The sequence below is a fragment of the Lagopus leucura genome, unplaced genomic scaffold, assembly GCF_019238085.1.
Source record: "Lagopus leucura isolate 7727_CA_CO unplaced genomic scaffold, USGS_WTPT01 Super-Scaffold_1, whole genome shotgun sequence".
NCBI classification, from domain to species: Eukaryota; Metazoa; Chordata; class Aves; order Galliformes; family Phasianidae; genus Lagopus; species Lagopus leucura.
Window position 1 is genome coordinate 19,789,029 of NW_024962250.1, and position 27,500 is coordinate 19,816,528.

At 43.2% G+C, this 27,500-nt stretch overlaps 2 protein-coding genes across 4 annotated transcripts in view; one reads left to right on the forward strand and one right to left on the reverse strand.

Moving 5' to 3' along the window:
- Positions 1 to 2,528: 2,528 nt before the first annotated feature.
- Positions 2,529 to 20,232, forward strand: PAX9 (paired box 9). The gene is made up of 5 exons (XM_042871288.1): positions 2,529 to 2,549; positions 3,433 to 4,059; positions 6,066 to 6,205; positions 10,962 to 11,114; positions 19,978 to 20,232. The coding sequence occupies exons 1-5, from the start codon at positions 2,546 to 2,548 to the stop codon at positions 20,230 to 20,232; spliced, it is 1,179 nt and encodes a 392-aa protein (XP_042727222.1). The 5' UTR covers positions 2,529 to 2,545.
- Positions 20,233 to 25,139: 4,907 nt separating this feature from the next.
- The window catches only part of SLC25A21 (solute carrier family 25 member 21), a 221,572-nt gene continuing 219,211 nt past the window's right edge, over positions 25,140 to 27,500 (reverse strand). For all 3 annotated transcript variants that reach the window (XM_042895149.1, XM_042895125.1, XM_042895157.1), the window contains one exon: positions 25,140 to 25,292. In XM_042895149.1, coding sequence (XP_042751083.1) covers positions 25,222 to 25,292 — 71 coding nt within the window. In that variant the 3' untranslated portion in view covers positions 25,140 to 25,221. The remainder of the gene's footprint in view (positions 25,293 to 27,500) is intronic.

A 27,500-nucleotide genomic window follows, 5' to 3' on the forward strand; every position in this document is an offset into this window, starting at 1 on the left:
CCCCCCCCCGCTGTAGCATTCTTGTCCCCACGCTCCCTGCTAAGTGCCACTTTTCCCCTTCAATTCTTCAATTATTTCCTACCTGAAAAAAATTAATCTTTTTGCCAGGCGGGTCACAAGCGATCAACAGGCTGTTGTATATTACAATGTTTTCATATTCCTCTCGGCTCCCCCTGCCCTCTACCGACTCACTGTAGATGTGACCTTTGGTATTTCAGCCCACACTCAGCAGTTGAATGGAAACAAGTTGAGCACGTTCACTTCTGATAAACATTATCCTTAAACCACTGGAGACCCGAGAAGAGTAAACGAGCTTTTCCGACAGGACCACATCAGGAACACACATTGAGAAAGGGAAAGAAACCAAATATCCCAGAGATCAGAGGCGGGGTGGAGGGGTGGGAGAGGAAAGGAGGGGAACAGACAGGTTGGAAGACACTAGGGGGGAGGGGGAGTGAAAGAAAAGGACACAGTTGTGAACACAATGGGCGCAGATGGGTGAGAAAGAGAGTGAGCGAACGGCACGGGATCACATCCGAACACAAACGAGCGACCCTCGGGGACACAGAGTCCGGGAGCCGCGGGGCCGGGCTGAAACCAAGAGGATGCGTGGAGCTCGGCCTCGGCTTCACACCGTCGGGCGCTGGGAGGGGGCGGCGGGAGGTAATGGGGCCAGGGCCGGGCGGCAGCGGCGAGGGAGCGGCCGGGGCTCCCGGCGGCTGTTTTTCGGGGAGGGCATGATGCTAATGCAGCTCGGCAGGCTCACGAACAAGCACTGCTCTCCTTTGTTTAATTAAGTAATGAATTTAATTAAATTTTGGATCCGTGTCCCGCTAATTCAGTGTCTCCTGCCCTAAAACCAGCCGCGGCGGGTCAGGTCACCGCGCCGAGGAAAGCTCTGGCTGCAGCGAATGAAGAACGCAATCGCTTTCGGGCGGTTGAATTGGTTGTGTGCGTGTGTCAGTGCGGGGGGACCCCCTCGGCAAAGGTGATGGATCTGGCTTTTGAAAGCGCACCGTTTACTCATGTGGTGTTCCGAAGATGCCGTTCGTGTTCCTGAAACAAACACAGAACTGCCGTAGGAAATGGTTGAGTTGAACACCCGACGAGTGAACAGCGGATATTCCGAACAAACGTGGAGAGGTGCGAAATAACCGCGGTCATCTTTTTTCCTCCACAAAACGTATGCAACGCACCACGAATTTCTGAGAGATCCCTGTAGCATCCGCCCTGTTTCTGACCGTGAGATATGCGAAGGCTCTGCAAACTAGCTCGATTTTTTTTTTTTTAACATTTAAAGTCTCTTACAAGTATTTCACATAACAAAGAGCGTTCATACGCACCAGAGACGTCAGATCCATATTTCACCCGCCGATATTCCGTGCACTGCCGTCACCGTATTATTCCCATTCAGGTTTTACTCCCTTTATAGGATCTGGGTCTTTGGGAGTCTATGAAAACAATCAAACAAAATCACTCAGAGAAAAAAGTTTTAAAAATTACGGTATTTTCTTGGTCGAGGCTAAGAAGCCCGTCATTTGCGACAGACGTTGGATGCGTGAGAGAAGCACATAGGGGGGGACCAGAGCACCCACTGCCAAACCAAACACGCCGTGACCCACGCACGCTTTAATTCCTACCAGCCTGTTTTTCTTTTAACTGTTAATACGAAGCATTGTCTTTGATAAAGTCGGAATGGGCTGCAGGACGAGCAGTTCAGCGCAATGTATCTTTTGGCTCGTCGATTAAATCAAAACGCGGGCAGATACCCCGGCTCGTCTCGTCCCCAGGCTGCAGCTGAATTCCCGATACCTTCGTGGCTTCCACAAAAAATAACGTAACCGCCGCCTTTTGCCACCCTCTCCTGCACCACCCTTGAAATGTTCAGTAGTCAAAAAGTGCTTTACTGTAAAGAGGGCTGAAAACAAAGCCCTACTCTGCCAAATCAGCAGGGCAAAGACAAGAGAGCCGTGTGCGTTCCCAGGCACCGTCCGGTTTCCACCCGGCCGCTCTCTGGAGCGGGGGGGTCCGCGGTGCGCCGGGCCTGGCCCCGACGCCCCTCACAGCGGTGCCCAGCACAGCGCCGGCTCCGCTCTCTAATTGCGCTAATTTCTCTTTGCGTGCGGCTTACCGCCTGGCAGGTATTACGCGGGAGTTGCTGTTGTGGTAGGGACCAGGTGCTGAGCACGTCCGCGAAAGGCAGCGGAAGGGCCGCCGGTCCCGCGCTGTCCGTCATCTCCTGCGGCCACTGGCGGGGCTGCAGGGCCGCCGGGCCGCCCCCGGGGGCGGGCTCGGGAGCGGGGGGGCTGCGGCTCCCAGCCCAGCCCGGCCCTGCCCACGTTGCCCTGAGGTTGAAATGCAGAACTCAAGGCTCTCTCGCCGGGAAGTAGATTTCCTCGTAGTCCTTTTTTCCTCGCCCCCCTGCTATCTCCTCGGCGGCAAGCAGGGAGCCCGACGGGCGAGTGCGGTTGGGGTAGCAGGAGGTCGGGAGTTGAGGGCTGCGGTGGGGATTTAGAACGGCCCCGGAGGTGTCCCACTCGGAGGAATGGGTGAGTGCTGGGATCTGCGGGGGGCTGTCAACAGAGAGGGAGCCCCGTGCCCGTGCCGTCATGTGCCACCGCGGCTCCTTATTGACTTTACTCGTGTTTCTACACGTCGGGACAGCGCGCCGAGGGGTAGAGCGGGGAGGAGGAAAAGCTAATGACTGCTCGGTTTATTATTAATGTTATTATGCGACTGTGAGGCAGGATAGCAGCAGAGTGGATGCCCGCAGCCTGTGGCAAGTTGTATATTATTCCTGACACCGATCGGAGCAGTTAACGTTTTAGCACGTTTGTTTTACAGCCGGTTGTAATCGTGCTGGTAGGCGCGAGCGGCCCCAGAACTGCTCCGTACAACGCGGGGCGCGGGCGGTGCTGCAGGAGCAGCTCTGCCACTGCCTCTCCCTGATTTGAAAGAATTTCCTCAACTACTTTTCCTTCCTCCCCCTCCCCCACGTCTCTGAAAACGTTTTTCTTTTCTCTTTCTTTTCTTTTTCTTTTCTTCGTGTTCCTCTTCCTGTGGCAACAGAGCTGAACTTTCTGTCAGGGCGATCTCATTTTTTTCATCTCTGGAATGTGCTTTCTTGGAATATGCTCAGTGCACGGTCCGGAGAAATCCTACATTTGTTGCCACGGTTTTTTTCTGGTGCTTTTCTTCTTCTTCTTCTTGTTTCTTCTTCTTCTTTTCTCGCTTTTTCTTTTTTTTTTTTTTTTTTTTTTTTTTTTTTTTTTTTTTTTTTTTTTTTCCTTCCCTCCCTTCTTTTTAATTTCGGTGATATTCCACTATTTAGGAACACCGTGTCAGGGCGGACCTCGTGCAGTGGCATCGGTTCGCGGATGCCCTCCCGAGTGCCGCGCAGTGTCCGACGGCCGTGTGTGTGCTTGCTTGCAGAACCCGCCTTCGGGGAGGTGAACCAGCTCGGGGGGGTTTTCGTCAACGGGAGGCCTCTGCCCAACGCCATCCGGCTACGGATTGTGGAACTGGCGCAGCTGGGGATCAGGCCGTGCGACATCAGCCGCCAGCTCCGCGTTTCCCACGGCTGTGTCAGCAAAATCCTGGCTCGCTACAACGAGACCGGCTCCATCCTACCGGGGGCTATCGGAGGCAGCAAGCCGCGAGTCACCACCCCCACAGTAGTTAAACATATCCGGACCTACAAACAAAGGGATCCGGGCATCTTCGCCTGGGAGATCCGGGATCGCCTGCTGGCCGACGGCGTGTGCGACAAGTACAATGTACCGTCGGTCAGCTCCATCAGCCGCATCCTCCGCAACAAGATTGGGAACCTGTCCCAGCAGGGCCACTACGAGTCCTACAAGCAGCACCAGCCACCCCCGCAGCCCACCTTGCCCTACAACCACATCTACTCCTACCCCAGCCCCATCGCTGCCGCGGGAGCAAAGGTGCCCACGCCGCCAGGAGTGCCTGCCATTCCTGGCACCATGGCCATGCCCCGCACCTGGCCCTCATCCCACTCGGTGACGGACATCCTGGGCATCCGCTCCATCACGGACCAAGGTGAGGAGGGGGCCCGAGGGTCGCGAGCTCCGCGGCGCCCCAACTCGAGCCGAGCACTGAGCTTCGGCGGGATGTGCCCTGTGATTCGGATACAGCCAAGGTCCAGGTGCTGCGGGCGTGATGGCAAACATCGACCGTCCCTGGTGGCATCGGGGCCGAGCTGTATCAAATGCGACAGCAGGGAGCGGCCCGGGCTGCGCTCGGTGCCGTTGCCGGTGCGGCTGGGGCGTTCGCTGCCTCCGTCGGGCCGTAGGCGCCACCTCGGCGTTACCGAGCAGTCCGTTCTCTCTGCTTTTCGTAATCAGGCCAAATGCTCTCAATCAGGAAGTTCAAATGTCACCTAATTGCCTTAATTCTGATGCTGTATTTTCCTTCGAAGCAGTGGTCCGGGAAAACGAAACCCCCAAGGTTTGCTCCCTGTATCCCTTCCACCTTCTTTCTGTTTTTCCGTCTGGGAACCGCACCGCGTTCCCCGGCTATTCAGTGCGCTTTGCCGCCGAGAAAGGGACATTTTTTCCATGTCGGTTGGTGCCAGGCGGCGGCTGTAGTTCCAGCAACAGTCGGGAAGAACCACCGCCTCCAGCGCTCCCCGCGTCCCACTCTGCCCTCCCAGTGAGCGGACGGGGGAGGGAGGGGGATTTTTGCTCTCATTGCGTTTTTTAACGGTGGCAGTCCGCTTCCAGAAGCACTTCTAATGCGAAGTGATCCTTCATGCACTGCAGAGTAATTATCTTATACCGACTTTGAGAAAACAGTTTTTTTGTTTGTTTGTTTGTTTTTTTCCCAAGCAATGCATATGCACACAACTCTTCTATTTAGAAGTACGCACGAATAGTGTTTTTGCACTTATTCGCCCTTTGCTTTACGAACTGCTTCTGTTCTCAGCGCTGTCACAAACAGATGTGTCTGAGTCGGCCGTAACAACATCCTCCTGGCAGCGCCTGCTCTGGGCCAGGGGGAGGTGATGCTGGCAGTAAGCATTACAAAAATGCATACTGTGTACTATCACACTCGAGTCAGAATTGTGTAGCGAGCCCTCATATTCCTGCCCACGCAGGTACAGGCCTCTGCCCTCACGGCCGCCTCTTGCCTCTTCCCGTTTCTCACTGCGGAGCCGCACGCATCTTTCCGCGGTGTAACCTTCCCCCCTCTCCCCCCCTCCTTCCCAGCGCCGTGCGGCCGCTGCCGCCGATGGGGGCTGTTCGCCCTTGATTTATAGGATAAACTGACCTCGCTGACACGGAAAGGAAGCCCCTATTCATGGGAAAGTGTGAGATCAGCAGAAAAGGGCACTTATCGAGAGGGCTCAATTTCTCAAGCCAGCCCTAGGTTGGCTGCTCAGAGCCGCTCGCAGGGCGGGTGCGGCTCCGCATGCTGCTCCGCCGGGGGTGGCCGTGGGCGAACCGTGGCGCCCGGGGACAGCCGCCTGCAGAGCGCACGCACAGCCCAGGTCTCCGTGCCACGGCTGCTGCACGTAAAGGATAGGGCACTTTCCCCCTCTTTCCACCCTTTCCGTTTGTTTTTCTTTTATTTTCTTCCTTTTAAGATCTTTCCCTCGTTCTCTCAATCTCTCTCCTCCCCCCCCCCCCTTTGTTTTTTTTTTTGTGTTTGCGGTTTCTTTCTTTTTTTTTTTTTTTTTTTTTTTTTTTTTTTTTTTTGGTGGTTTGTTTACTTTTTTTAGTTTTGGTCCTAAACGTATTTAGAACCCCGTGCGTTACGCGGCTGCTCCAGCTTTCCTTCTACTGCGGGCTGCTGTTTGTCCACAGCCACGCATAGGTGGCGATTCCTGTCAGTCTCTCTGGCAGACTCCAGAGAGGCTAAGCACCGGGCCGAGTCAGCTCCGGGCCTTGGTGGCACGATGCTCTTCTAACCGGCTGCTCATAAGGATGGGAGGCACAGCCGCCTCTCCCTCCAGGGAGGATGCGGGGGCTCAGCGTTGTGCAGAGGGTGAGGGACGGCTGCCCCTTAGGTCTAACTCTAATCCTTTGCCCCCGTGTTTCCCACAGTGAGTGACACCTCTTCGTACCCCAGCCCCAAGGTGGAGGAGTGGAGCAGCCTGGGCCGGAGCAGCTTCCCCCCTGCAGCCCAGCACGCCGTGAACGGGCTGGAGAAGAGCTCCCTGGAACAGGAGGCCAAGTACAGCCAGGTAAAGGGAGAGGGCCGGCCGGGAGGGGGGGTGCGTGGGGCCTCCGAGCTTAGCCCTGGGGCTGTGGCCCCTTCCCGGGGCTGAGCTCCCGCTGTCGGCTCGGTGCTTTCCTTTGCTCTGTGCCCCTGCTGTTTTCGGCGCGTCCCACTGCCGCCCTGGTGGCCGCGCTGCGGGCTGTGCGCGGCGCTTGGGAGGTAGGGGAAGAATTCGAAAATGAGGTGTATCTCCTTCCTACGTGAAGCTTTTTTAACTGCTTAAGCAGACTGCGAACTGTCAATAATTTTATTACAACGCAGTATAACTGCAACTTAACAAATCTCTGTGTAAATCTTTGTGCCTGCTAATCAAATCCTATGCCAGGGGAAAAGCTTTTAAAGAGTCAACTGTTGCTAGCTGGGCAGTGCAGGTTTCAGAAAAACACAACCAAAGAAAACCTGACTGTACTTCTTCCATCCAATGGAAAACATTTCAAAACATAAGATGGGCTTCTGAGACCCGTTGCCTTCCTGTGATTCCTTTGTCATATTTGTAATGAATTCAAAGAATATTTTAAAGAAGTGTGCTTTTTTTGTGTGCTCTCAGTGTGCTGCCCATCAAGGGCAGAGGTCTGGGACATGTGTTCTGAGTTTTGAGTCTGCTTTTGGACTCTGTGATTGGTTTGGTGCTGAGAGGAGCTGAATCAAACCCTTCTGAGCTGCTGAGTACAAACTGTGCGGCTACCTGTAGTGACCAAGGTAGAATGTGACACACCATAGTGAACGACCACTGTATTACATATTCTGCCTTGCAAAAATGTGATGCCCGTACTGCTCTTCTATTTGTTTTGCATTGTATTTTTTCTATTATCGTGTTATTATTTTGTTCATTGCATATTGTGAAAAATCTGCAGAGTGTTATAGCCATGATTGTGTAGATAAAATCGGACTTAGAGTTAATATTTACCCTTCCACAATTTTATTAGGAAACAAATAACTGATTAGCAATCTTACTGAAAATTATGGAAATATCTTCTGCTGAGGCCAGCTGTGCCAGGGCTGCGTTGTCATAGGTGCCAGTGTGGGCCATTCATTGATTCTGCTGAAATAGCCACAGGATCAGGCTCAAGGAGAATACACCTATGAAATCTTATTTACCCCAATGGGACACTGAGGAACAATGCTATGTACATTGCATGATTTTCAGTGCTGGTGTTGGAAAATATTTTTATTTCCTTTTTTCACTCTTTCAGCATTTATACTTTCGTCTTCATAATATATTACTGCTCTATTGTCAATACCAGTTCTATTTTGAAGTTTTGTTCAATCTGAAAGATAATCTGATAAATGTAATCTAAAGATATTCACTATCTAAAAATGGAGAAAATTGCAATTAATAAAGTGGAATTCATTGATAAAAATATATTGTCCAGAGTTTAAAAGGATGGAAAATCTGAAAAGTATTTATCCAAAAGGTCATTTTCTGATCTTTGCTCACTGAAAGAAGGTACAGATGAGATTTCCCCCACTTTTTCCCCTTAATAATATGTATCAATGGGCTTTTTTGCACTACAGACCAGTCTGTTCATGTGGCGTTCAGCTTGCTTACCAGCAATTTCATTCCTCTGCGCATTAGTTGGTTTGCATGTCACAAGTTCAGTACCTTGGTAATTCAGGATATGTTTAAAGAAAATCAATGTCAAATAAGGAAATAAAAGTGGGGTTTTAATACTTTATTTTTTGTGATTTCCTTTATATATATATATATATATATATATATATTTGGCCAAATGTGCAAACTGAGCCAAAATCTTGCTGCATGTAGAACTGCCTTAGCTGCCTGTTTGCTGAAGCTCAGTAAGTCTGGGCTGCTGTTCCATGGCAATTCGGTCTCAGCAAAATACATTCTTGGATCTTTACATGGTGGTTGTTGGGTTTTTTTTCCTCTTTTTTTTTTTTTTTTTTTAACCACATGTATTGCTTTAGATGGAAACAAGTGAGCAGAGGACAGCATTGGCTCATTTATGCAGATCCAGCAATCAGGTAGCTGTAGTGGTGAGAAAGGGAGCAAGTGTAGAGGCAATTTTCATGCCAGAAGAATTACGCTGCAATAGGCTCTCCGTTTGGACCTCAGGGTAAACGGAATTTTCATCTTCTCTGTGCAAAGCTCATTGCAAATGCTGGATCTTGTGAAGGCAGAAAGAGGATGTCCCCTGCAGAAGAGAGGTGACTGCTCTATAGTGCTTGCTCCAGTGTTATGCCCGTACAAACAAGACACTGAAGCATACAACAGGAGCAGAGCAACACAGAACCCAGTGCATTTGTTTCACTGAGGTCTTCCAGTTACATAAAAGGAGCAGAGAAAGGAGCAGAGGGAATGTGCTCTGAAGCACATTAATGAATAAACTTGTGGGACCTATATTGGATTCTGCTGTTCCTACCTAATATCAGCACTATATTTTAAGCATTGACAGCATTCATGATGCAGATACAAGTGCCTGCAACTTGCAAAGAACTCCATAGCTACTGGGTGGGTGAAGGATGTCTTCCTCCCATCTCAGTCATGGAAGATAATATTTTACCTCTCAAGAAAGCCCTTGGGTGTTCTCTCTGCATGAACAAGACTAGAAGAATTGAGCCTGAAGAACAGACTCATACTTTCAAACTATATTGATCTGCTCCCTCCTTCCAATGGATACCCATTTGTTTTATCACAGGGCACTGCAGCCTTGTGTTCTTGGGGGGGGGGGCTCCCATTCAACTCAGCCAGGGCTGATCCAAGAGTAGTGTGGGTGGTTGGTTGCTTTTTACCCCTTACATACATGTGAGTGTGAATTCTGTTTCAGAGAGGATTGGACAAAAAAGGGAGGAAAACTTCAAATTTTGGCCTTGGCAATATGTAGTCCCACTTGTTTAACATGAAACTGAATGGCTGAATGTAGAACACTTTTCACTGTGTTTTTAATTTCCTGGTGTCGCTGGGGTCTTTGAGATATTCTTTGGTGTTTGGGCTGGGGAGTTGGAGAACTGCCTGGAGAACTATCATTCTGCATCAAAACTGCATAGGGAGTCACAGCAATGCCTTGTGAAGTTTGTATTCACTTCTAATTACCTGATACCCCAAGTTACTGTCCTTGTGTAAGGAGCCACATTATATTTTCCCACTGCAGTATTTTTGCATATTTCTCTTATCATACAGCTTTGCAAAAAGTGCAATTGTGAACCTGAATTGTGAAACTGAAAAGGAAAATAGTGTTTTCTGAGAGCTTGACAGTTTCAGGTTGTAAAAGTTTTGTAAGGATCTCAGTTACATACCAGTATTCACACTGAGAGGCACTTTCATTGTGTGTTGGGGGTAAGGCTTCTATGTATAATCATATTACTAACACAAAGGATGAATATCCTGAGAACTTTTATGCATTAAACAGCTTGTAGTAATGGCTGTAATAAGGAAAAAATACTGTCTGAAATCATTGGGATACAAATCTAATTGTACCTTGTATTTGAAGTGAAGTCATTTAATAAATATTCCTCATATTCCTAATTCAGTTTTCATCCATCTCACGCTTGTGCCTTTCTGGACTAATGTAAGGGATGTGTAAAGTGAAAAAACTGCAGCTGATATTTGCATGTGTATGAAAATACAAGAGGTCTGATGCATGCCTGTCTGATCTGTTGAGATGCAAATAGCTTTGGAAACATATCTTTTTCAGAATTATTTTCTGAAATATGTGTGTATTGCAGGAAGCAGACAAGCATGCTGTCAAAGGGAGCTGATGCTCACTAAACGGAAAATGTTTGTAACTGGGATCTGAGGGCAAGTGGTTGTTGTGAGTTTACTGGAGAAAAATGTGACCTGTTTGGAGGTCTGACTCCAAAACCTAGCAGAGATGCTGAGAACACTCCTAGTTATGAGGGGCTTGTGAATGTGAGTTGGGCAGTCTTTCTCTGATATATTAGGTGGACCCCAAAGTAGCAAACCTTTCACCTTTGTCTCAACAAAACTTCCTCAGCTGTTCCCATTTTGACTTCTCAGCTCACTGGGATGACACTCCTTGTTCTGTTCTTTGGCTGCATTCTGATGAGGTAATCCTGATCTCCACATTGCTTGCAGTGTAAAAATGAAGGCCCCATTTTAGGGGCAAGTGATTGCAAATAATTGTAGGTGCAATTCTTGGCAATTATTTACACAGAAAATGTAAGCAATGTAAATATTTAAGTTCCTGAATATTGACTGTGGATGAACAGTGAATGTGGTGGCAAAAGCATCTGTAGTTGTTTTTATCTGCACTGCTTAGAACCTGCAACATATAGTTACTTCTTTGGGAGTGAGATGCAAACTTAACTTTAAATGACATGACCTTCCTAAACAGATTTTTAATTGCAAAATTTCATTAGCAGATTGCTTATTTGGCATCTTATATTCTAAACCAGGATTCAGTGAACTGAACTCCTATTCCGGGACCATGCAAAATTAATTATGATAAAGGTTCAAACTACCAGCTCCCAACCCATGCCCGGAGGACGGGATGCTGCTAAAGAGAGGGGCATTTTGGCTTCCTTACCATAGTACCTAACAGAATTGTAAGCAGATTTCCTGTCTGCAAGGGCTCAGACCTTGGCTTGGAGACTCTCCAGTTCTGTCTTGTCTCCAGACCAGTGCCTGTTATTGTAATACAATCACTAAGATGGCTTGCTCAAGGTCTAGGCATCCATGTCAATGCATGTTGTGGGTGAGGGGCATGAGCTGATCCCACTACATGCACCCGATTCCTTCCCAGGTGATCTGGATGGCACCCCATTCGAACCCCATTTGTGAGACCTGCCTCTTACTGGCCACCTGCTTCCACGGCCAAAACCCAGTGCCCTGCCCACCAACCCACATGGCTACAGGGCACTCCACCTGGATGAAACTAATAAAGAAAGTCAGAGAGGTGAGTGAATGGTACAATGATACTTGGACTGCACACTGAGCATCCTTTGCTCCAAAGGCCCCAAGCAGCCAGGAACTCCGCTGTGACTTAGAGGCCCATGGCCTGGAAAGCGAGAGTGGTGGGAGATGCCTGTTACAGCCAGGGAACAGTGTTGGGGCAAGGAGATCAAACAGGACTTGATCTTCAGTCTTCAGGTGCTTGCAGGAGAGTGAAAGGTAGATAAAGGCTGTACAGTTTGTTCATCTGTTGTGGCAGTTTGTCAGCTTTTAGGGATTGTGTATATGCCTAATCATAATGATGTCCATTCAGTGGGTTCTGATTTCATCCATCCTAACTTGCCAGCTTCTCAGTAATTGCCTTCACAGCATCAGGATTTGGTTAGACAAAGGGGACTGCAGTTTTGGTTTTCCCCAAAGAGGACAAAGTGAGGGTATGACCAGTTTGACCCCATATTTACCAACTTTTAACCAGCAAAAATCCCTTTGATGTCTCTGTGCTCGTAACATCTCTTCCCATCAACTTCAGTTTCATTTAAATAAAGCTATATTTAAATTGCAATTTTGTATTGTTACATATGCTGTACAAAGAAGGCATTTTTTCATACAGATTTTTGCTAATACATCATAGTTTAAAACATCACTGTAGGAAGAACAAATGCCTATTCCATTCATTGTGTTTACTTGTCTAATGCCCATAATTGCCCTGCAAATCTCCAGATTTTGCCAAAATACTAGGGTGAATTACTGTGAGAATCTGTTTCAAAACAATGTGATCGTGTTGCTAGTTCTACTCCCGGGACTTCGTTCTCAAGGCATGACTTTTCCTGAGCTTCCCTTTTGTCTACTAAGGACAGTGTATCTCTCTAAAGGAAGTTCAAGTTTCATCTTTACAATTGAAATCAAACTTTGTACTCAGAGTAAATACAATTGTGAAGTTTATTAAATAATAGAAAATAACCTAAGAGGCAACACTTTCATTGGAAAGGTGGTGAGTTCCATTTACACGTTCTTCCTAAAGTGGAGTGTGAATGGAAAACAACCATTCAGTGAACCTATAGCACTTTCACAATACTCAAATTTGGGAAATGTTTTAGGCTGACTTATTAGTATGTGCCTGATGCCTCCTATGTGATAGAAATAATTTCACAGTGAAAATCACCTAAAATAATATTCTGTTCTGAGCAAGCATCTAAGATGCTTGCTCACCCTTTTCCCTTGGAGAGTACTCCGTTTTCCCTCGGTCCACCTTGTCTCAGCCTTTTTTCACCCATCTCTCCTTCCCTCTGCTATTTTTGTAGTGTATTTCTCAGATCGTTTTTCCCTGTTTAAGTCTCTGTGAAAAAGGTTTTTTATTTTTTTTCTTTTGTTTCTGTTGTAGTTGGTTTTGGAAACGATGTAAAATGACCATGACTCCTTTAGGAAAGCATTGGTGATGGTGTGTAAATTCCAGTTAATACTATTTCCAAAAAAGTGTTTTTATTTCCCTGAAGAGGCTAAGATTCAAAATTTGATAGGAAAATGTAATTAAGAGTGATCTTGATGCATGTCGTAGCTTCAGTTAAAACACTCAATTGATCCTATCTGATTTTCATGTTATTCAGTGCAGTTGGGGATGCCCACAAGTAAAGGAAGGAACTTTAAGTTAATAAAAAAACATATTAAGCACAGGGAATAGGATCTGCTCATTATTAAGCAGATGAACTTTATTTTAGAAGTAGCATGATTTGCTCATGTGGTATAGAGTAATGCAAGGACTATTGAATTTAATAACGGGGAAAACAGATGCAAAGATATAAGCTTAAGTGTAAGAGAGATGGTATAGAATCGGATAACTGAGTATGTTTGCAATGTTGCAAAGCACTTGAGGCTGCATATTTTCTATTTTAACTGTGTTTTTTAATAGAATATCAGCATTGCTTTATACAACATAGAAAGAAAGAGATCCTCTAATTCCCAGCCTTGAAAGTTTTCTTCCTAGTTTTCAAAGCCTAACGTTCTGGGAATCAACCCAGCTCAGCTGCAAGACAGACTGACTGCAAACATCTTGCCCATGTGCTATTTTAGAAGCTCCTCAATTTCTGTGTATTACCTCTCCAGTTCTTATCGAAAATTAAGGCACATGTTTCAAAGTAGTATCTTACCTACAAAATGTTCCCACTTCAAGGCTTTTCAGACTTCAAAATCATTTAATGAAGATGTTTTCACTTTTCAGAATCTGTCAATTCTATTCTTCTGCTTCCATTAACAGAAAATGAAAGTGGAAACATATTCAGTAAAAGAAGGTCATCATATAAGAATATGGACATGGTCTAACATGAGCTATGAACATACTTTCGCACAAAAATTTTCAATATAAGGAAAAGACAGCAAAAGTAATTTGCAGGATCAGCTCTGACTGGGTTATCAATACATCTTGCCATCTTAGCAATTTTATTACATTTTTCTTCAAAAGTTTCTTAATACAAAGATAATAAATTGCATAAATGAAATCACTGCTCACTTCTGTAGTGTTTATTTTTTTTTTTTTGGTAACTCTGACTTACCTTTGTAGGACGTTAATTTTAGGGGGATGCTGATTTTGAATGAGTTCTTTTAGGACCATGTCATTTTTCTCATTGATGCTGACATACTGAATAGCAGTTTCAAAATTTAGCTCTAATTTCATTAACAACAGTATGCACCAAAATATTTTATTTTAAAAGCTTAAAAGTAACATAGGTGTATTCTTACATTTTTAGGTATGCTGTTTTCTAAAATGAGATTTCCATTGCATGCCTGCTGATGATGTTTTACTTTGAAAATTTGTTTACTCTTCCCTCGGGATCCCATGTGTTGCTCTGATGTTTAAATCACATTTAACCTCTAATTAAAAAGGGAGACTTAGCATATTTGCTTCCTCTATGCTTTCAGTTTGCACTGATTGCTCCTAGTCTCCCTACTATCACTTTTTTGACTGATGATGTGCACGTCACAAAGGACATCAGCTATCTTCTGGGTTTTTAAAATCATCTGCTCTTCTGATTGAAGGATGAGATACTCAGCTTGGCTTCCTGCTATGCTTTTCGCTTGCTGTGGAAAAAAATGGCTCCTCCAGTAGCTACTTGTGCCTGTGTTTTCAGGACATTCAGGAATTCCAGGAATTGTTAAAGCTTTTTGTTTTGAGAAATTAGCTGTGAGAGTGTCTGTGATGCTCTGTAGCCAAGGCCACTCTGTTTGCTGGGAGCTGCTGTTCACAGCACTGTGCTCACACCTCCATGGAACTGTTTCATTTGCTTTTGGGGAAAGGCCCTGGGCTGGAGGATAAAAGCAGTTGCTGAGTTCACTGATCCAATGGCAGGGAGGCTTCCTTCCACCCAAGGAACTGTTAGAAACACAAAGCAGCAACCAGAAATGCATTCCTGAAGCAATGGCACGGGCAGAGCTTCTGCTGCTCTGACAATGGAGCTTGGGCTGAGTCATGTCCAAGCTCATCAGAGCTGTCAGATCAGCTAGTTTGGTCTTGAAGCCAGTGTAATTTCTCAAGAAATGCTTCCTAAGCATTTAGAATGCTTCCACAAAAAAAATGCTTCATCTACATAATACATTACCCCTACAAGAAAATACTGTAGCAGTTACATTACAATGGACAGACTCAAACCATTGGAAACAATTACTTCAACATAAGAAGAATCATCTACATCCTTGTGGACAGAATCAACTGTCTACTTCAGAGTCAGACTGTGAAACTGATGTGGCCATTCATCCATCTCTCACTGGTACCATGTAAACTTGGAATCAGATTCTTTGCATGATTGCAATCAATAATAATTAACCTAAATGCAGATTTGCAGTTTTGAATGCTATTTCTGAGAAACTGCAGATAACACTGCGTCATTTTTGGAAACACTTAGAAGCTACACATGAAGGGATCACATGGAGAGGATCTGATTTTGATACTCAAGAAAACATACATAGCAAGCAAAACACTCAGAAAGAAGAGCAGAAAAAGGGGTGAAATAAAACAGTATAGCTCAGTTACTGGATGTAAGTTGAATTTATGCCTGAAAGTGGAGTCTAGCTAGTGTTCTTCTGGTATTAACATGGCCAAGGCAGAAAAAAAAGTCACATTGCTTGTCTGACATGGATTAATTGGGAAGCCTGTGCAGAAATTTTGTGACCTGAAATGCAGGAAAGAAGAGGCCAAGGCTGACCTGTATGGCGTGTTACACCAGCATAAGCTGCACAGCAGAAACTGAGTTGTGGATGGTGATCTTAGGTTTTCACTTGTAGGAATATAAACAGCTGATGGAAGTTATTTGTTCCAAAGACTATCCCTCACTTTATGTACCAAATCCCAAACAGACCGAAAGCAATGCACCGTACTTAGAGTGTCTAAAACTACAAGTCCTTCTATAAAAACTAATGAGTCAACTCCTTCCCTGGTGAAAATGCACACAGCATCATCATTTTATATCACATAAAGTGACACTTTAAGTCTCTGTGGCTTTGATTCCTCCTGGATAATCCTTTTACTTGTGCTGGCATGTATCATGGTAACTCAGTAGGACAGCATGAGACTGAACCTTACTCAGCTGTTGTTTGCAGGTACCTTTGTGAGAACACGTTTCACTGAATTCACAAATCACATGTTCTAGGTTGACAACACAGCCCTGAAATTTGGAAGCAGTTATTCCATCAGTTGCTTCCAAACATCAGTAGAGGCAGCAATGCAGAGAAATTGTTTCCCTCTGCTCTCTGTAGAAGCCAGCCAGTCAAGCAGGAGCTCTGATCATTGGCACAGGAGACGTTCTCCCTCAGTAAGAACTACATGTTAGTCTATTTGTTTTTAAATTGTTTCCCTTGAAAATCAATGGTTTGAATTAAGGAAAAAAATGTTTATAAAACTTAAAAACAAGGTTCAAGAGGCTCTTCATTTAAAACAAGTTCCAACAGCTTTAAAAATCCATAATAACCATGGGGTTCTCACACTCATAATTATGAATGTTTGGATTTTGGTGCTCACTTCCCCTGACTGAAATACTGCAGGATGAATTATTCATCCACTATGTAAAGGCTCATGGAAATTAATCCTCTCCACTTATTTTAAGTGAATGTCATGTTTGTAAAAAGTGCTGGATTGACAGACAAGATTCAACCCTTCTGATAACTTGCTCTATCTACAGCTGTTTAGCAGAAAAGTCCTTGTAGTTAAAATCATTGCATCAAGTCCCTCAGTGTTGAAAGTCAGAGATGAAAATCAGTGATTTCTTTCTGAGTGGCACAGTTTTAAGTCTGTAAGGTGAGGTTTCTTTTATCCCCTCAGCTTTGAATTGGGACTATGGGAGCTGCTTTGCAGCAAGGCATGATCTCCCACTGAAGCAGAACCCTGCTCTGTGTGGAAACTGCTCTGGCTCACCCCAGTGCTGCCTGCTTTTCTCAGACACCTATTGACATTCACATCACTCAGTCTTCGAATCTTGGTAGCACTGGCACTAAAATACAAGGGATTAATTTATTCAGTGAGGAAAAGACAAGAGCTTTCAAGTATCTGACAGGTCCCCAGAATTCCCTATATATGTGTCTCCATGTTCTGCACCAAATGTTTAGGGCAAGATCTTTCTCACATTTAAAACATTAGACAGCATGAAAACATCAGTTCATGGCAGTAGGTTAAGAAAAGCATAATCCCCAGCACAGGATCAGGCAGGGCATTGGCCAGAGCGCCCTCCCAAAGGCTGTGGATGAGGCCACCCTGTTTCTGGTCAGAGGAAGCTGAGCTGTGGGGCTGTGTATGTACAATGCTGATCATCCTCAGTGTTGAAGAATTGGTCCCGGTCTATTTTATTTACATATATAGACATAGCCATCATTTCTAGAAACTTTTTTTTTTTTTTTTTCCCCTGGATGCAGAGTTTAGGTTTGTACATAGCAGGAAGTAATTTCTTGAGGGCTGGAAGTTACCTTTCCCACCAACAGACTCTTGGCCTGTGATAGTGGGATGGGGACAGATGTGTGGCAAAGCAATCGCATCAAGTGATATTTCAGCTTGGCATAATGCACCACTGCACACAGCTTTGAAGGATGCATTCATAGCCTAAGAATGAGTACTTATTCTACTCAGGTGAGATGTTAGAGCATCTGTCTTTTTAAAGAGTTTTAGAAGGAAGCACCAGTGGTTAGAGAGCATCCTACAACACAGCAGTCTATACAGCATATGGAAAACATTTTATCTTCTCTACAGCAAAGGAGAAGGCTGGCTTTTCCCAGAGCCACGTTTTAGTCGGGAGCAGTGGCAAGGCAGGAGGATGGAAGGACATGTGCCTCCTCTGTAGCTTAGGAGAAGTCTTATAAAGGCACAACCAAGTATTCATAGGGCATCACCATTCATGCTCGAAGCACCTTACTTAAAACAGGACTTCCAGCCTTTTGCCTGCTGCTGGGCACCAACCTGCTTGAGAGTGGGCAAGCCCTGGGGGAGCACATGACCATCCAAAGAACCTCTCTGAGCCTCCGGGCTGGAAGTTTGCCTGCCCCATATTGCCACAACAGTAATGGAATTCCCCAGGGACTGGCTTCAGGTTTCCTTCCAGCCCCCAGCAGTCATTCTTCCTGCAGGATTCTATTAGGCTGTGGGCCTTGATGCCTGTGTTACAATCTGCCTCTACTGGCCTCACGAAAAGCTTTTTGTTACTGTTGGGAAAATCAGAGATATTCTCTTTTCTTGTTTCATACTTCTACATGGTGGAAGAGGCATGGAGCTTGGGGAGCAGCAGCTTTTTTGGGACCTGTCATGGTTTTTACCTTCAATAAATTCAGTGAAATAATTTTCCATGTGATTTAAGAAGCATAGTAATTTACAGAGCAATTATCTGAGGGTCTGTATTAATTAGTATTGCTGAAAATGCCGATATTTAGAACCGAGGCTAAAGTGTAATTCTGAGACACAGTAGGAGACATGTAATTGGAGTTGAAGGTCAGGTCGCATATTTGGATTTTCAAAAGAATAAGGTGCGTGCAGCCTCAACAAAGTGTTTATGGATTTGGAATGACAATTATGTTGCTGCTGCAGCTGTATGTTTTGTACTAATTAATACCCCTATTTGAGACTTATGGCTGGAATCCCCTCACTGTCTCCTGCTGTTTTAGATTGTTGCACACATTTATATTGACTACAGCAGGATTGCTGCTTGTTTTCCCAAGCAGCAATGAGAAGACCGTCCAATTGGTGGAACTGAGTACAATGGTAGGAAACATAAACCTGAAACTAGGACAGTGCCATTTATGGGGATAAATACTGGAAATTTGAACAGGTGCAATTTGGACAGAGATTGATCAAGTGAAATGTTAACAGTGCCTGAAATTTCAGCAGCAACAAAAGTCTGTTTTGCTTTTCAGCTCTGCACTGTCCAGAGTAGTTCCAGTTTTACAAGGTGATTAAATCTTTGAAAAATTGGCAGACATTACATGATCTACTGAATCAATATCCATTCTTTCATACTCAGAAAACCTTTTTGGTAAAAAAAACAAAAAACAAAAAAAAAAAACAAAACAAAACAAAAAAAAAACCAAAAAACCACCACAGATACTAAAACATAAACACTACACAGATCAAAACCTAAGCAAGATAAATGATCCTGTTTTGTTCCTGTTCTGCTGAAGAAGCATTTACAGGGTGTGAAGTAAAACGCTGAACTTTTTTATTTAAATAAGGAGTCATTCATTGTGAAATCCTATCCCAGCAGACTGAAGGACTCTCCCTTATTTAAATAGAAACCCTTCTCCCTACCCACAGTAGGACCTAAGAAAATAGCTTGCAGGAAAAGACCTAGCCCTGTAATTGCTTTGTGCACAGAAGTGCTATTGAAACCACGAGAAGCTGTGAGCAAAGAACATTTGCAACGTTATATTAGAGACACCTAGAAAACAGATTTTAAAAGACATCATCAGTAACAATACTACAGTTCTGACTCATGCTCTGTGCAAACAGTTACCAAAGAGTTTCAGATATTTCAATTCCCCAGCTACTTGTTACCTTTCACTATGGGGAGTGTTATGTCAGGATTTGTGCCCATGCCTGACTGTTGTAGCTCAGGGCTGAGCCTGCTGGGGCTGGAGCAGGTGGGGTGCTGTGATGGATCCATCACAGATAGCAGTAGCATTAGGTCTTGAACATCAGCATTAGATGCAACCATTGGGCTGCAGGAGTCCCTGGCATTGCAAGGCAAAATACAAAGAGGTCACACTCATTGAATCATCAGAATATCAGGAGTTGGAAGGGACACACAAGGATCATTGAGTTCAATTCCTAGCTCCACAAAGGACTGCCCAAATATCAATTCATAACAGAATCACAGAATAACATATGCTGTTCCTTGTCGTGCTCTTGATGTTTGTTCCTTATGTGTCCTTACGCAGATAGTTATGGCCATGGATAGGCTCCTAGGAGAGGTGTGTGGGTCTGATGCAGATAGCTGGTCTTAAAAGCAAAACACAAAGGCACCTTTGCACTGTGGACATCCAGGAGAATGATGACAAGTGGCTCTCCCAGGTATCTGTGTCCAGTTGTCACATGGGCATCATTGGTCCTGGCTCCTGCACAAAGCCTCAGCAGCTTTCCTTATGGCAGATAGGCTTTGTCCTAAAGTCATAAACTCAGTCGGAAGGGACATTAAAGATTATCTGGCTCCAATTCCCTGCCATGAGCAGGGACGCTTAGATCTGGCAGCTCAAGGTCCCATTCAACCTGGCACTGAACACCTCCAGGGATGGGGCATCCATACCCTCTCTGGGCAATCTGTTTCAGTGCCTGACCAACCTCAATGCGAAGAATTTTTCCTTTATGTCTAAAATGTCTCCCATAGAAATATGTCTCCCTTTCCTTTCAGGCACACAACGGCCTCCCAGCAGTTGGAAGCTTCGTATCAGCACCAGCCATGTCTCCCTACGCCACGTCGGCTCAAGTGTCGCCCTACATGCCATACAGCGCAGCTCCCTCCAGCTACATGGCAGGCCATGGTTGGCAGCACGCTGCAGGCACGCCGCTCTCCCCTCATGGCTGTGACCTCCCTGCCTCGCTGGCCTTCAAGGGCATGCAGACAGCCAGAGAAGGCAGCCACTCAGTCACGGCCTCCGCTCTCTGATGCAGGAGCTGCTCCAGGCCAATTGTCCCCAGCACCGGGCTCACAGACTGCTCACCTCATGTTGGCGGAACCCGGTCTTTCTTTTCCTGACTTGTCTCCTGCAGGACTTTTTGGGACTGAAAGAGCTGAAGGCCGCATCAGAAGTAGAGGGGAGCGTGCTGATGCCCTTGCACTCTCTAAGTAAAGATCTTGTGTCCCTCAAAGGGCCCGTGGAAACTTGTCTCACTCCTCTGGTCAAACCACACATATTTATTCTTAATCACCACAGAGTTGTTAAATGTGCAATTGTTGTTAAGATTTGTGTAGAAATCAATAAAGAAAAATAATCACAGGAAATTCTGCCACGCCTCAAATCAGCAAAGGTGGTTAAATCAAAGGTATTTGCCAATAACCTGACTCTAGAGAACAAATAAGGTTATGTGATCCACTGCTATTAAGATCACTTTTTTTGTCATTTTGTTGAGTTTTGATAGTCAGATACAGAACCAAGACAATGTGTGGCTTTCAGATTCTTCTGGCATTTCATCATTGTCAGGCAGTCATATGTTTGTATTTTTATCCATTTGTAAATATAGGCTTTCAACAGCATTTGTCTTTATTTCTCCGTGCACTTTCTTCATTTTCTTCGGGTTTGTTTTTTTTTTTTTTCCTTTCTCTTTCCTTGGAAATTAAAAAGGTGACTTTCTATTTTCAGTTGCCTTTGCATGGTGCAGTGATAGCTTCAGGGTTAGGGATATTTCTTTCATCTTTTTTTTTTTTTTTTTTTTTTTCTTCCTTTTTTTTTCCTCTCTCTCTCTCTCCCTTCGGTCTACAGTGTAGAATTCAACATCTCACGAAATACAGTTATTTCTTTAGCAGAAGATTCAAAGGCCAAAATCCTGCCAAGTAATTTTCCCCAGATGCTCTAGGCCTTCCAGGTTCACAAAACACCGATTCTGTGTTAAGAACACAAACAGAAATGGGTGGGAAATATCTGAACAGAGCTGAAAACTGGAGAGAAAAAATGCTGTTATTGCGAAATGTGCAAAGATGCTTATAAAGCCATGTAAGTTAGCAAAACCACTGTGAAACAGAATTGTACTGTCATTGTCAGCTCACCCATGTCCAGAATTTTTGGCCCCAAGATTATGCTGTAATTTTTTTTTTTTTTTTTTTAAAGAGGAAGTTATCTTTAATTTCTGCTTTAATGAATGTAAAATAAGGATCTTGGTAAGGTTTACATCGTTGTTCTGAAGCATTTTTTCCCCTTATAGATATACTGGTGGTGGTGCTACAAACACAGATATTTAATATTAATGACTTCCCTTTCTAGATTTCTGTAACCAGTGGCAAGTACTCTGTCCCAGTTATTTTGCTTTAAACTTCTTGACTTTAATCCCAAGAGGGCTAACGTTCTGATCTTTGAAGATTTACCTGTTTTCTTTGGGCAATAATAAAGATCTGAATATTATTCCAGAACGCTTTCCACATGCTGTAGGTATGTTCAGAATATGAATTTGAAAAGAAAAACTAAGATTGGTGTAAGATTTCATATAATATTAATATATTGTGATTTTTTTTTTTTTTAATATAAATGTGCAATATATTAAATTACTTCAGAGATGGTTAAAACCAAGGAGAAAACATCATTCTTCAAATATTGCTCTGTCTGCATACCACATTAAATATTAATTCAGGGAAGGTGAAATATACAGTCCTCTCTTGGAATACAGTCCTCACTTCGTGGATTTCTGAGTCTCACCACTGAAATGGCCATGGGCAAAGTTTCCTAACAATAGAAGTAACCAGTACAAATGCTGCACATGGTAAATCCACTAAAATACAGATGTATACAACTGGCTGCAGCCACCTTTGCTTTTTGCATTAAAAAATATTTAACTGAACAGTATTTCTATAAAGAACACAGGTATTGTATCATGGCCCTTAGGAAAGAAAGATCTGATCTCAGATATGATCCCATACTCTCAGGCCTCAGTACAGCCAAGGAATTCAACAGCTGGTTAGCTTTAACGAGATGCTTAAGCCATTGCCTTTCAGTAGAACATTTTAAAAAGTACTCCATTAGTTGGAAATCACCACATGCAACGAAATGTGCACACAAAGTGCATTTCTACACCGCCATGCTGTTAGTGAGGTGACTAACTTTGTTCTGTCTTTATACAGTTGTAGCTAAAATAAGGTGAAGTTCTATGCAAAAAATAAAAACAACAAACAAAACAAAAACCACAAAAAAGGAAGTAGGTTTATTTCCAGATGAGCTCTTAACTAAAAATAAAATGAGAATTAAAATGAAGGAAAAAGATCATGCCAATAAATGATTAAGTTGACAACGGGACTTCAGCTTTCAATCTTTTTTTTTCTGGTTTATAAAATTATTGAGCAAGTATAGTGATTGTTACCCGTACAATACAACGCACATCAAAGGAAGAAGACGTAAAAAGGTAAAGGAAGAGTGGTCTTCCAAATCACAGCTTCTTGAGTTCCAAGGATTCACAAGTCTATAACAGAGCGCAACAAAGCAATTTCTGGAATAGAAGTCTTCTGAGATTTCCATGAATTACTGGCATGTTTTAGAAGATACTTAGAGAAACAGAACCTTAGCTTGCATGAATTGCTTGAATTATCATCTTCATCTTAACTAGGCTAATTTTTAAAGCCAAGCCAAGACATGACATCAACTAATCTTTGCTTGGGAACACAGCATCACGAGCGATGCTTCCTTTAGCGTAGCTCTTCATGCATTTGCCTGGTGTAAATAATACCCGACTCCATGTGGAAAATCAGCAGGGCTGTGTGGGAAGCATTGGTCAGCATAAATGAAGGGGCCTGACCTTGGCCCTTGATGATTGGCTTGTAGGTATTTTTTTGGTCAAATTTCACAACAATTTTTTTTTTTTTTTTTTTAAATATATATGAACATATGATACAGAATACTTTTTTGCCTAAGGATTTTCCTTACTGCTTATACTCACTGGTAAACTGAAAACCACAGCATGCTAGCTTATTACCATAGAACTTTAAGCCATTTTATGATAAATGGATGGGAAAAAAAAAAAAAGGAATTGTTTTTCAAACCATAAAAAGGATCCAATGCTGCTGTTAGATACAAGGGTACAAATCTGGAGTGAAACCACTTAGATGAAGGGGTTAATTTGGGAGATGTGCAAACTGTGTGAGTGCAGAACTTAAGTTTTTGGTACGAAAAGGCTAGGCTTCATTTCTAGAGCATCAAACGTTTAAACGTTTTCAAAGAAATCAGTAAGCCTAATACTCCCATTGACAGCCTCACTGTGTTTGCATGGTCCTGTGGTAAAATTGAATCTGACATGCATAATCAATAGATATCAAGATGCTACAATCACAAAATAAACAAGAGAGTAAGGTGAAGTGAACTATGATAACAACAGAGAATAAATGGAAGGCTTACCCTTCAGCTGGGCTCACCACAAAACACCAGAAGGAGGGATCACCAGATGAGATCCTTCCCCACTGGCAGCCAGCTCTTAAGTAGGTCTAGGAGCCAGGCTCCACCCCTTCCGGCAGCACAGGTGAATTGCCTTCAGCTGTGCTCCTCTGGCTGACTCACTGCTCGCCTTAGGTGATCAATCAGAGGTTCAGGCTGTGACTCAGTAGTTCCCATACACTGACACCATATTACACCAGGAAGGACTGGCCTAGAAAAGGCACTAAAAAAAAGGGTATACCCATTGGTTTGTTTTCTAAAAGAATGCCATGGTTTTTTTTTTTTTTTTTTTTGTTTAATTTTTTGTTTTTTTTTTTTTTTTTCTTTCAAACGGTTCTCTTTTTTCATCAAAGATCAGGGTGAGCTATTACATGGAAAAAAAATCACATTGGAAATGATGTAAAACCTAAGGCTATATGTACATACAGTATGTTTAAAGTCTTCTATTTTTTATATTTTGAATGCCCCAAATTAATAAAAGACTAATTATGAAGCATTTTGCTTTTCACTTTTGAAATGATCATAGTAGCATTTTCTCTTTGGCTAAGTACTGATAGGGAACATTTGCCTTAAAATTATAAACTGCAACAGAGCTAATTTTATTGATTTTAGCTACAAAGTAACACAGGAATGAGAAATTGCTGTTGTCAAATAAAGAGAAAAGAGAGGTTAACTGAACACCGTTCTTCTCCCTTGTGGTGGTGACAGAAGGCAAAAAGATAATCAAGATACCCTGAGGATTTTTAGGATATGAAAGTGGATGAAAAAATTGCAGTAAGATCCTGTACATCCAAAAGTATTTCCTTGTTATTTGTGCAATTCTTGTATGATTTCCATAATTGCTTTGTATCTGAAACTAACTTGGTTAGAGTAATTTTGTTCAGTATCTTCAGTAACCTGCGTGAGCTTTATATGATACATATGGCTTATGAACAAGTAGGATATTTAATACTATGTTTATTTCTAAGGCTGTGGCTAGCCTTGCTGTACTATGTCTGTCCTAACTCTCAACAACTTAAGAAACAATTCTGCCACTGCTGCTGAAATTGTACCAAATGTGGTACAACTGGAATAGAAACAGGACCCAATTTTGACGCATGAATTTCTAGAGTTTGGCTCTTGTTCTTAATCCCAAGCTGTCATTTTACATGATCTCAGTATCTGGTCCTAAGCAATTATTCCAGTTTTCTTTTTAAAATGCTCTGAAGGTCATTATTTTATCATTTCAGCTGCACTTTTAAAAGTATTGTCTGCACAGTACAATTTAGTGTGCAGAATTTTCAGTTTGTCCTTGAAAAACTACCTCATGTCTCCTTTATGTTTTCTCTTGACATGGACAAAGAAATTACAAATATCAATTTGATTATTTACTTTACACTTTTTCAGACAGGTATCTACTTGAATATTTTCTTGTACCACCAGTAATCTGAGTACATTCAAAACCTTAACAGCTGAGAATCAGTTTCACTTTATTAAAATGTATTTTAGAAAGCACATAGTTTTAAGGAGTAAATTTTTCAGAAGCACTACTTGGGATCAACTGTGTCCTGAAGCCATGCATAAACGTATTCATAAACCAAAAGCATCACTGCACCACCTGGAAGAAAATATAATAATTTACTATGCACAAAATTCAGCACTTTCAAGTTTTCTCAGAGTATTTAAAGTGTGTAACGTGAAACAGAATATGGCAAAGCCTTATTTAAAAAATAGTTAATTCTAGCAATTTCCTAATCATGAAAAATTCACCAATTCTTGGACCATATGTATTTTACTTGATGTTAGACCATAATATTGATGTGAAAAGGTTGCACATTAAATTAAGCTCATCTACAGTGCACTTCTGATATTTTTGTAATATTTTTGCAAGATTAATTTGTGTTCATTCTTTTGTAAGTCATTGTTTTCATCTGTAAATGTGTGAACATTTGTGTGCCTGTTTGGAGTTGGATTTGGCCATGAAAGAACAACTTAAATAATGGAATGACAAAAATACACAAAAGGTAAGATTCATGAAAGGTTTTCTACTGTTCATTTATCACATCTAAATTAGAAGACTGCAGTATTTAAATGATTATAGTCTTCCTGTGGCTTTACCTAACTATGAATTCACTGTTGAAGTGTTGATGAAGTGGTGTTATCTGCTAGCTAATGGTTAACAGTACAAAATCACACTTTAAGCTCAATAAACAAGTGAAGCCAGACTTAAGCCCTGATGTTGCTGTATCAGCTGAAGTAGGAAACATTTCAGAAGGTGTATATATAACTAAACATACAGAAAGAAGCTGCTAGTGGAATCCAAGATGCGAAATAGAACCAGGTTAAGGGCTGCAGTAGTGTGTTACAATGTACTATTTGCAGGTGCCAGCACAGGGGCACAAACATTTTTCTTCCTCTGCCTTTTGCCTGTTGGCTCTTTGAGCAGGCTGCAGAGGCACTTCTAACAAACAAGTGCTGCTGAACTGGTCTGAACTTTGCATATGGATGGATAGGCTCAAACAACTAGGAACACAGAGATACCATGTGAATTTTCTCAGTTATTTATCCTTATGAACAAAACCAGACTTGAAATCTGTGAACAATAACTCCCAGAGAGCTAGACAGAGCAGAAATTTGCAACAGTTTGACCAACAAACAAATCATAAACACAATGTCTTGAAGATGTGATTTGAGCTCCAATCAGGGCTAATTCCAGCTCTTATACTGTGTGATGTTTGTGTATCTCTTTTCCTGAAAGTTTTCACATGTTGAAAGAAGGAATTACCTTTCCAGCCACAATAAAGATTATGTCATTGTTTCATCAAAAATCCAAATCCTCTTACTAGTTAATGAGAATAAAAGGTGTTTAAAATGAAGCGCACGCTGAACTGATTTGCTGGACCTGAGCCAGAGTGCATTGTCACTTGTAAGATGAAAAGTTTAATTCCAAAGTCAGCTATACTAAAGTGTACTGGGGAAGTGAAGCCCTGTTGGCTCCTTGTCCTGTATGTAATTTAGTATCTGAGGGAAAAGGCTTTCAGCTGCAGTTATGCTTAGCTGCCTTTTTTTCCCCTCCCCATCTTCTTCCTTTGTCCTGCACCATAACCAGGCATGGTCTTGTACTTAGTCAGAAGGATTGGATATACAAACATATACAGACAAACCTAATGCCTCCTTTGTTCTGCAGAGCAGACCTGCACCTACTTTCTTTTAACCATGTGTGCTCTAGCCTATTAAGCCACCTTGCAGAATTGGAACTACAATTTCATGTGAGCAGGATACTATTCAAACTGGGGCTTCTGCTCCTTTTTACACAGGCTGCCTCTGTGGGCTGACAAAGTCTAAAGGCCTGTTGCTTTGCTTTCATCATTGATCAAAAGCAGTTTGAGAACAACAGTCTAGAAGTTGAAGAAGATCACAGAATCACAGAATCATAGAATCAGGGAATTCTAGATTGGGCTGGATTGAAAAGGACTACAATGATCATCAGGTTTCAACCCCCCTGCTATGTGCAGGGTCGTCTAGCACTGTGCCTTTGCATGCGGAGCAACAGCTAGTGAGAAGGGTCAATCAACAACCTACTCTGAAGCTATCCATGTCCTCTTGGTCTTCCAGTATCCTGCAAATCTCCTCCTAGCCCATATTATTGGCTCTTAAGAATACATTCCTTACAGACCCAGCAGAGCATAAGAAGCAGAAAGTAAATGGAATGTGATATGTTTGGGCTCAATTAGCTGAAAGCATTTATGCTGGAAAGACTCTAACCTGTGTTTTAAGGGGACATTACAGAATCGGTACAAAATCACATCAGAGGGAATACAGTAAG

Coding starts and splice junctions, on each gene's coding strand:
- PAX9 (XM_042871288.1), top strand. Junction 6,206..10,961: donor AGGAGGCCAAGTACAGCCAG/GTAAAGGGAGAG, acceptor ATTCCTTCCCAG/GTGATCTGGATGGCACCCCA. Junction 11,115..19,977: donor TAATAAAGAAAGTCAGAGAG/GTGAGTGAATGG, acceptor CTTTCCTTTCAG/GCACACAACGGCCTCCCAGC.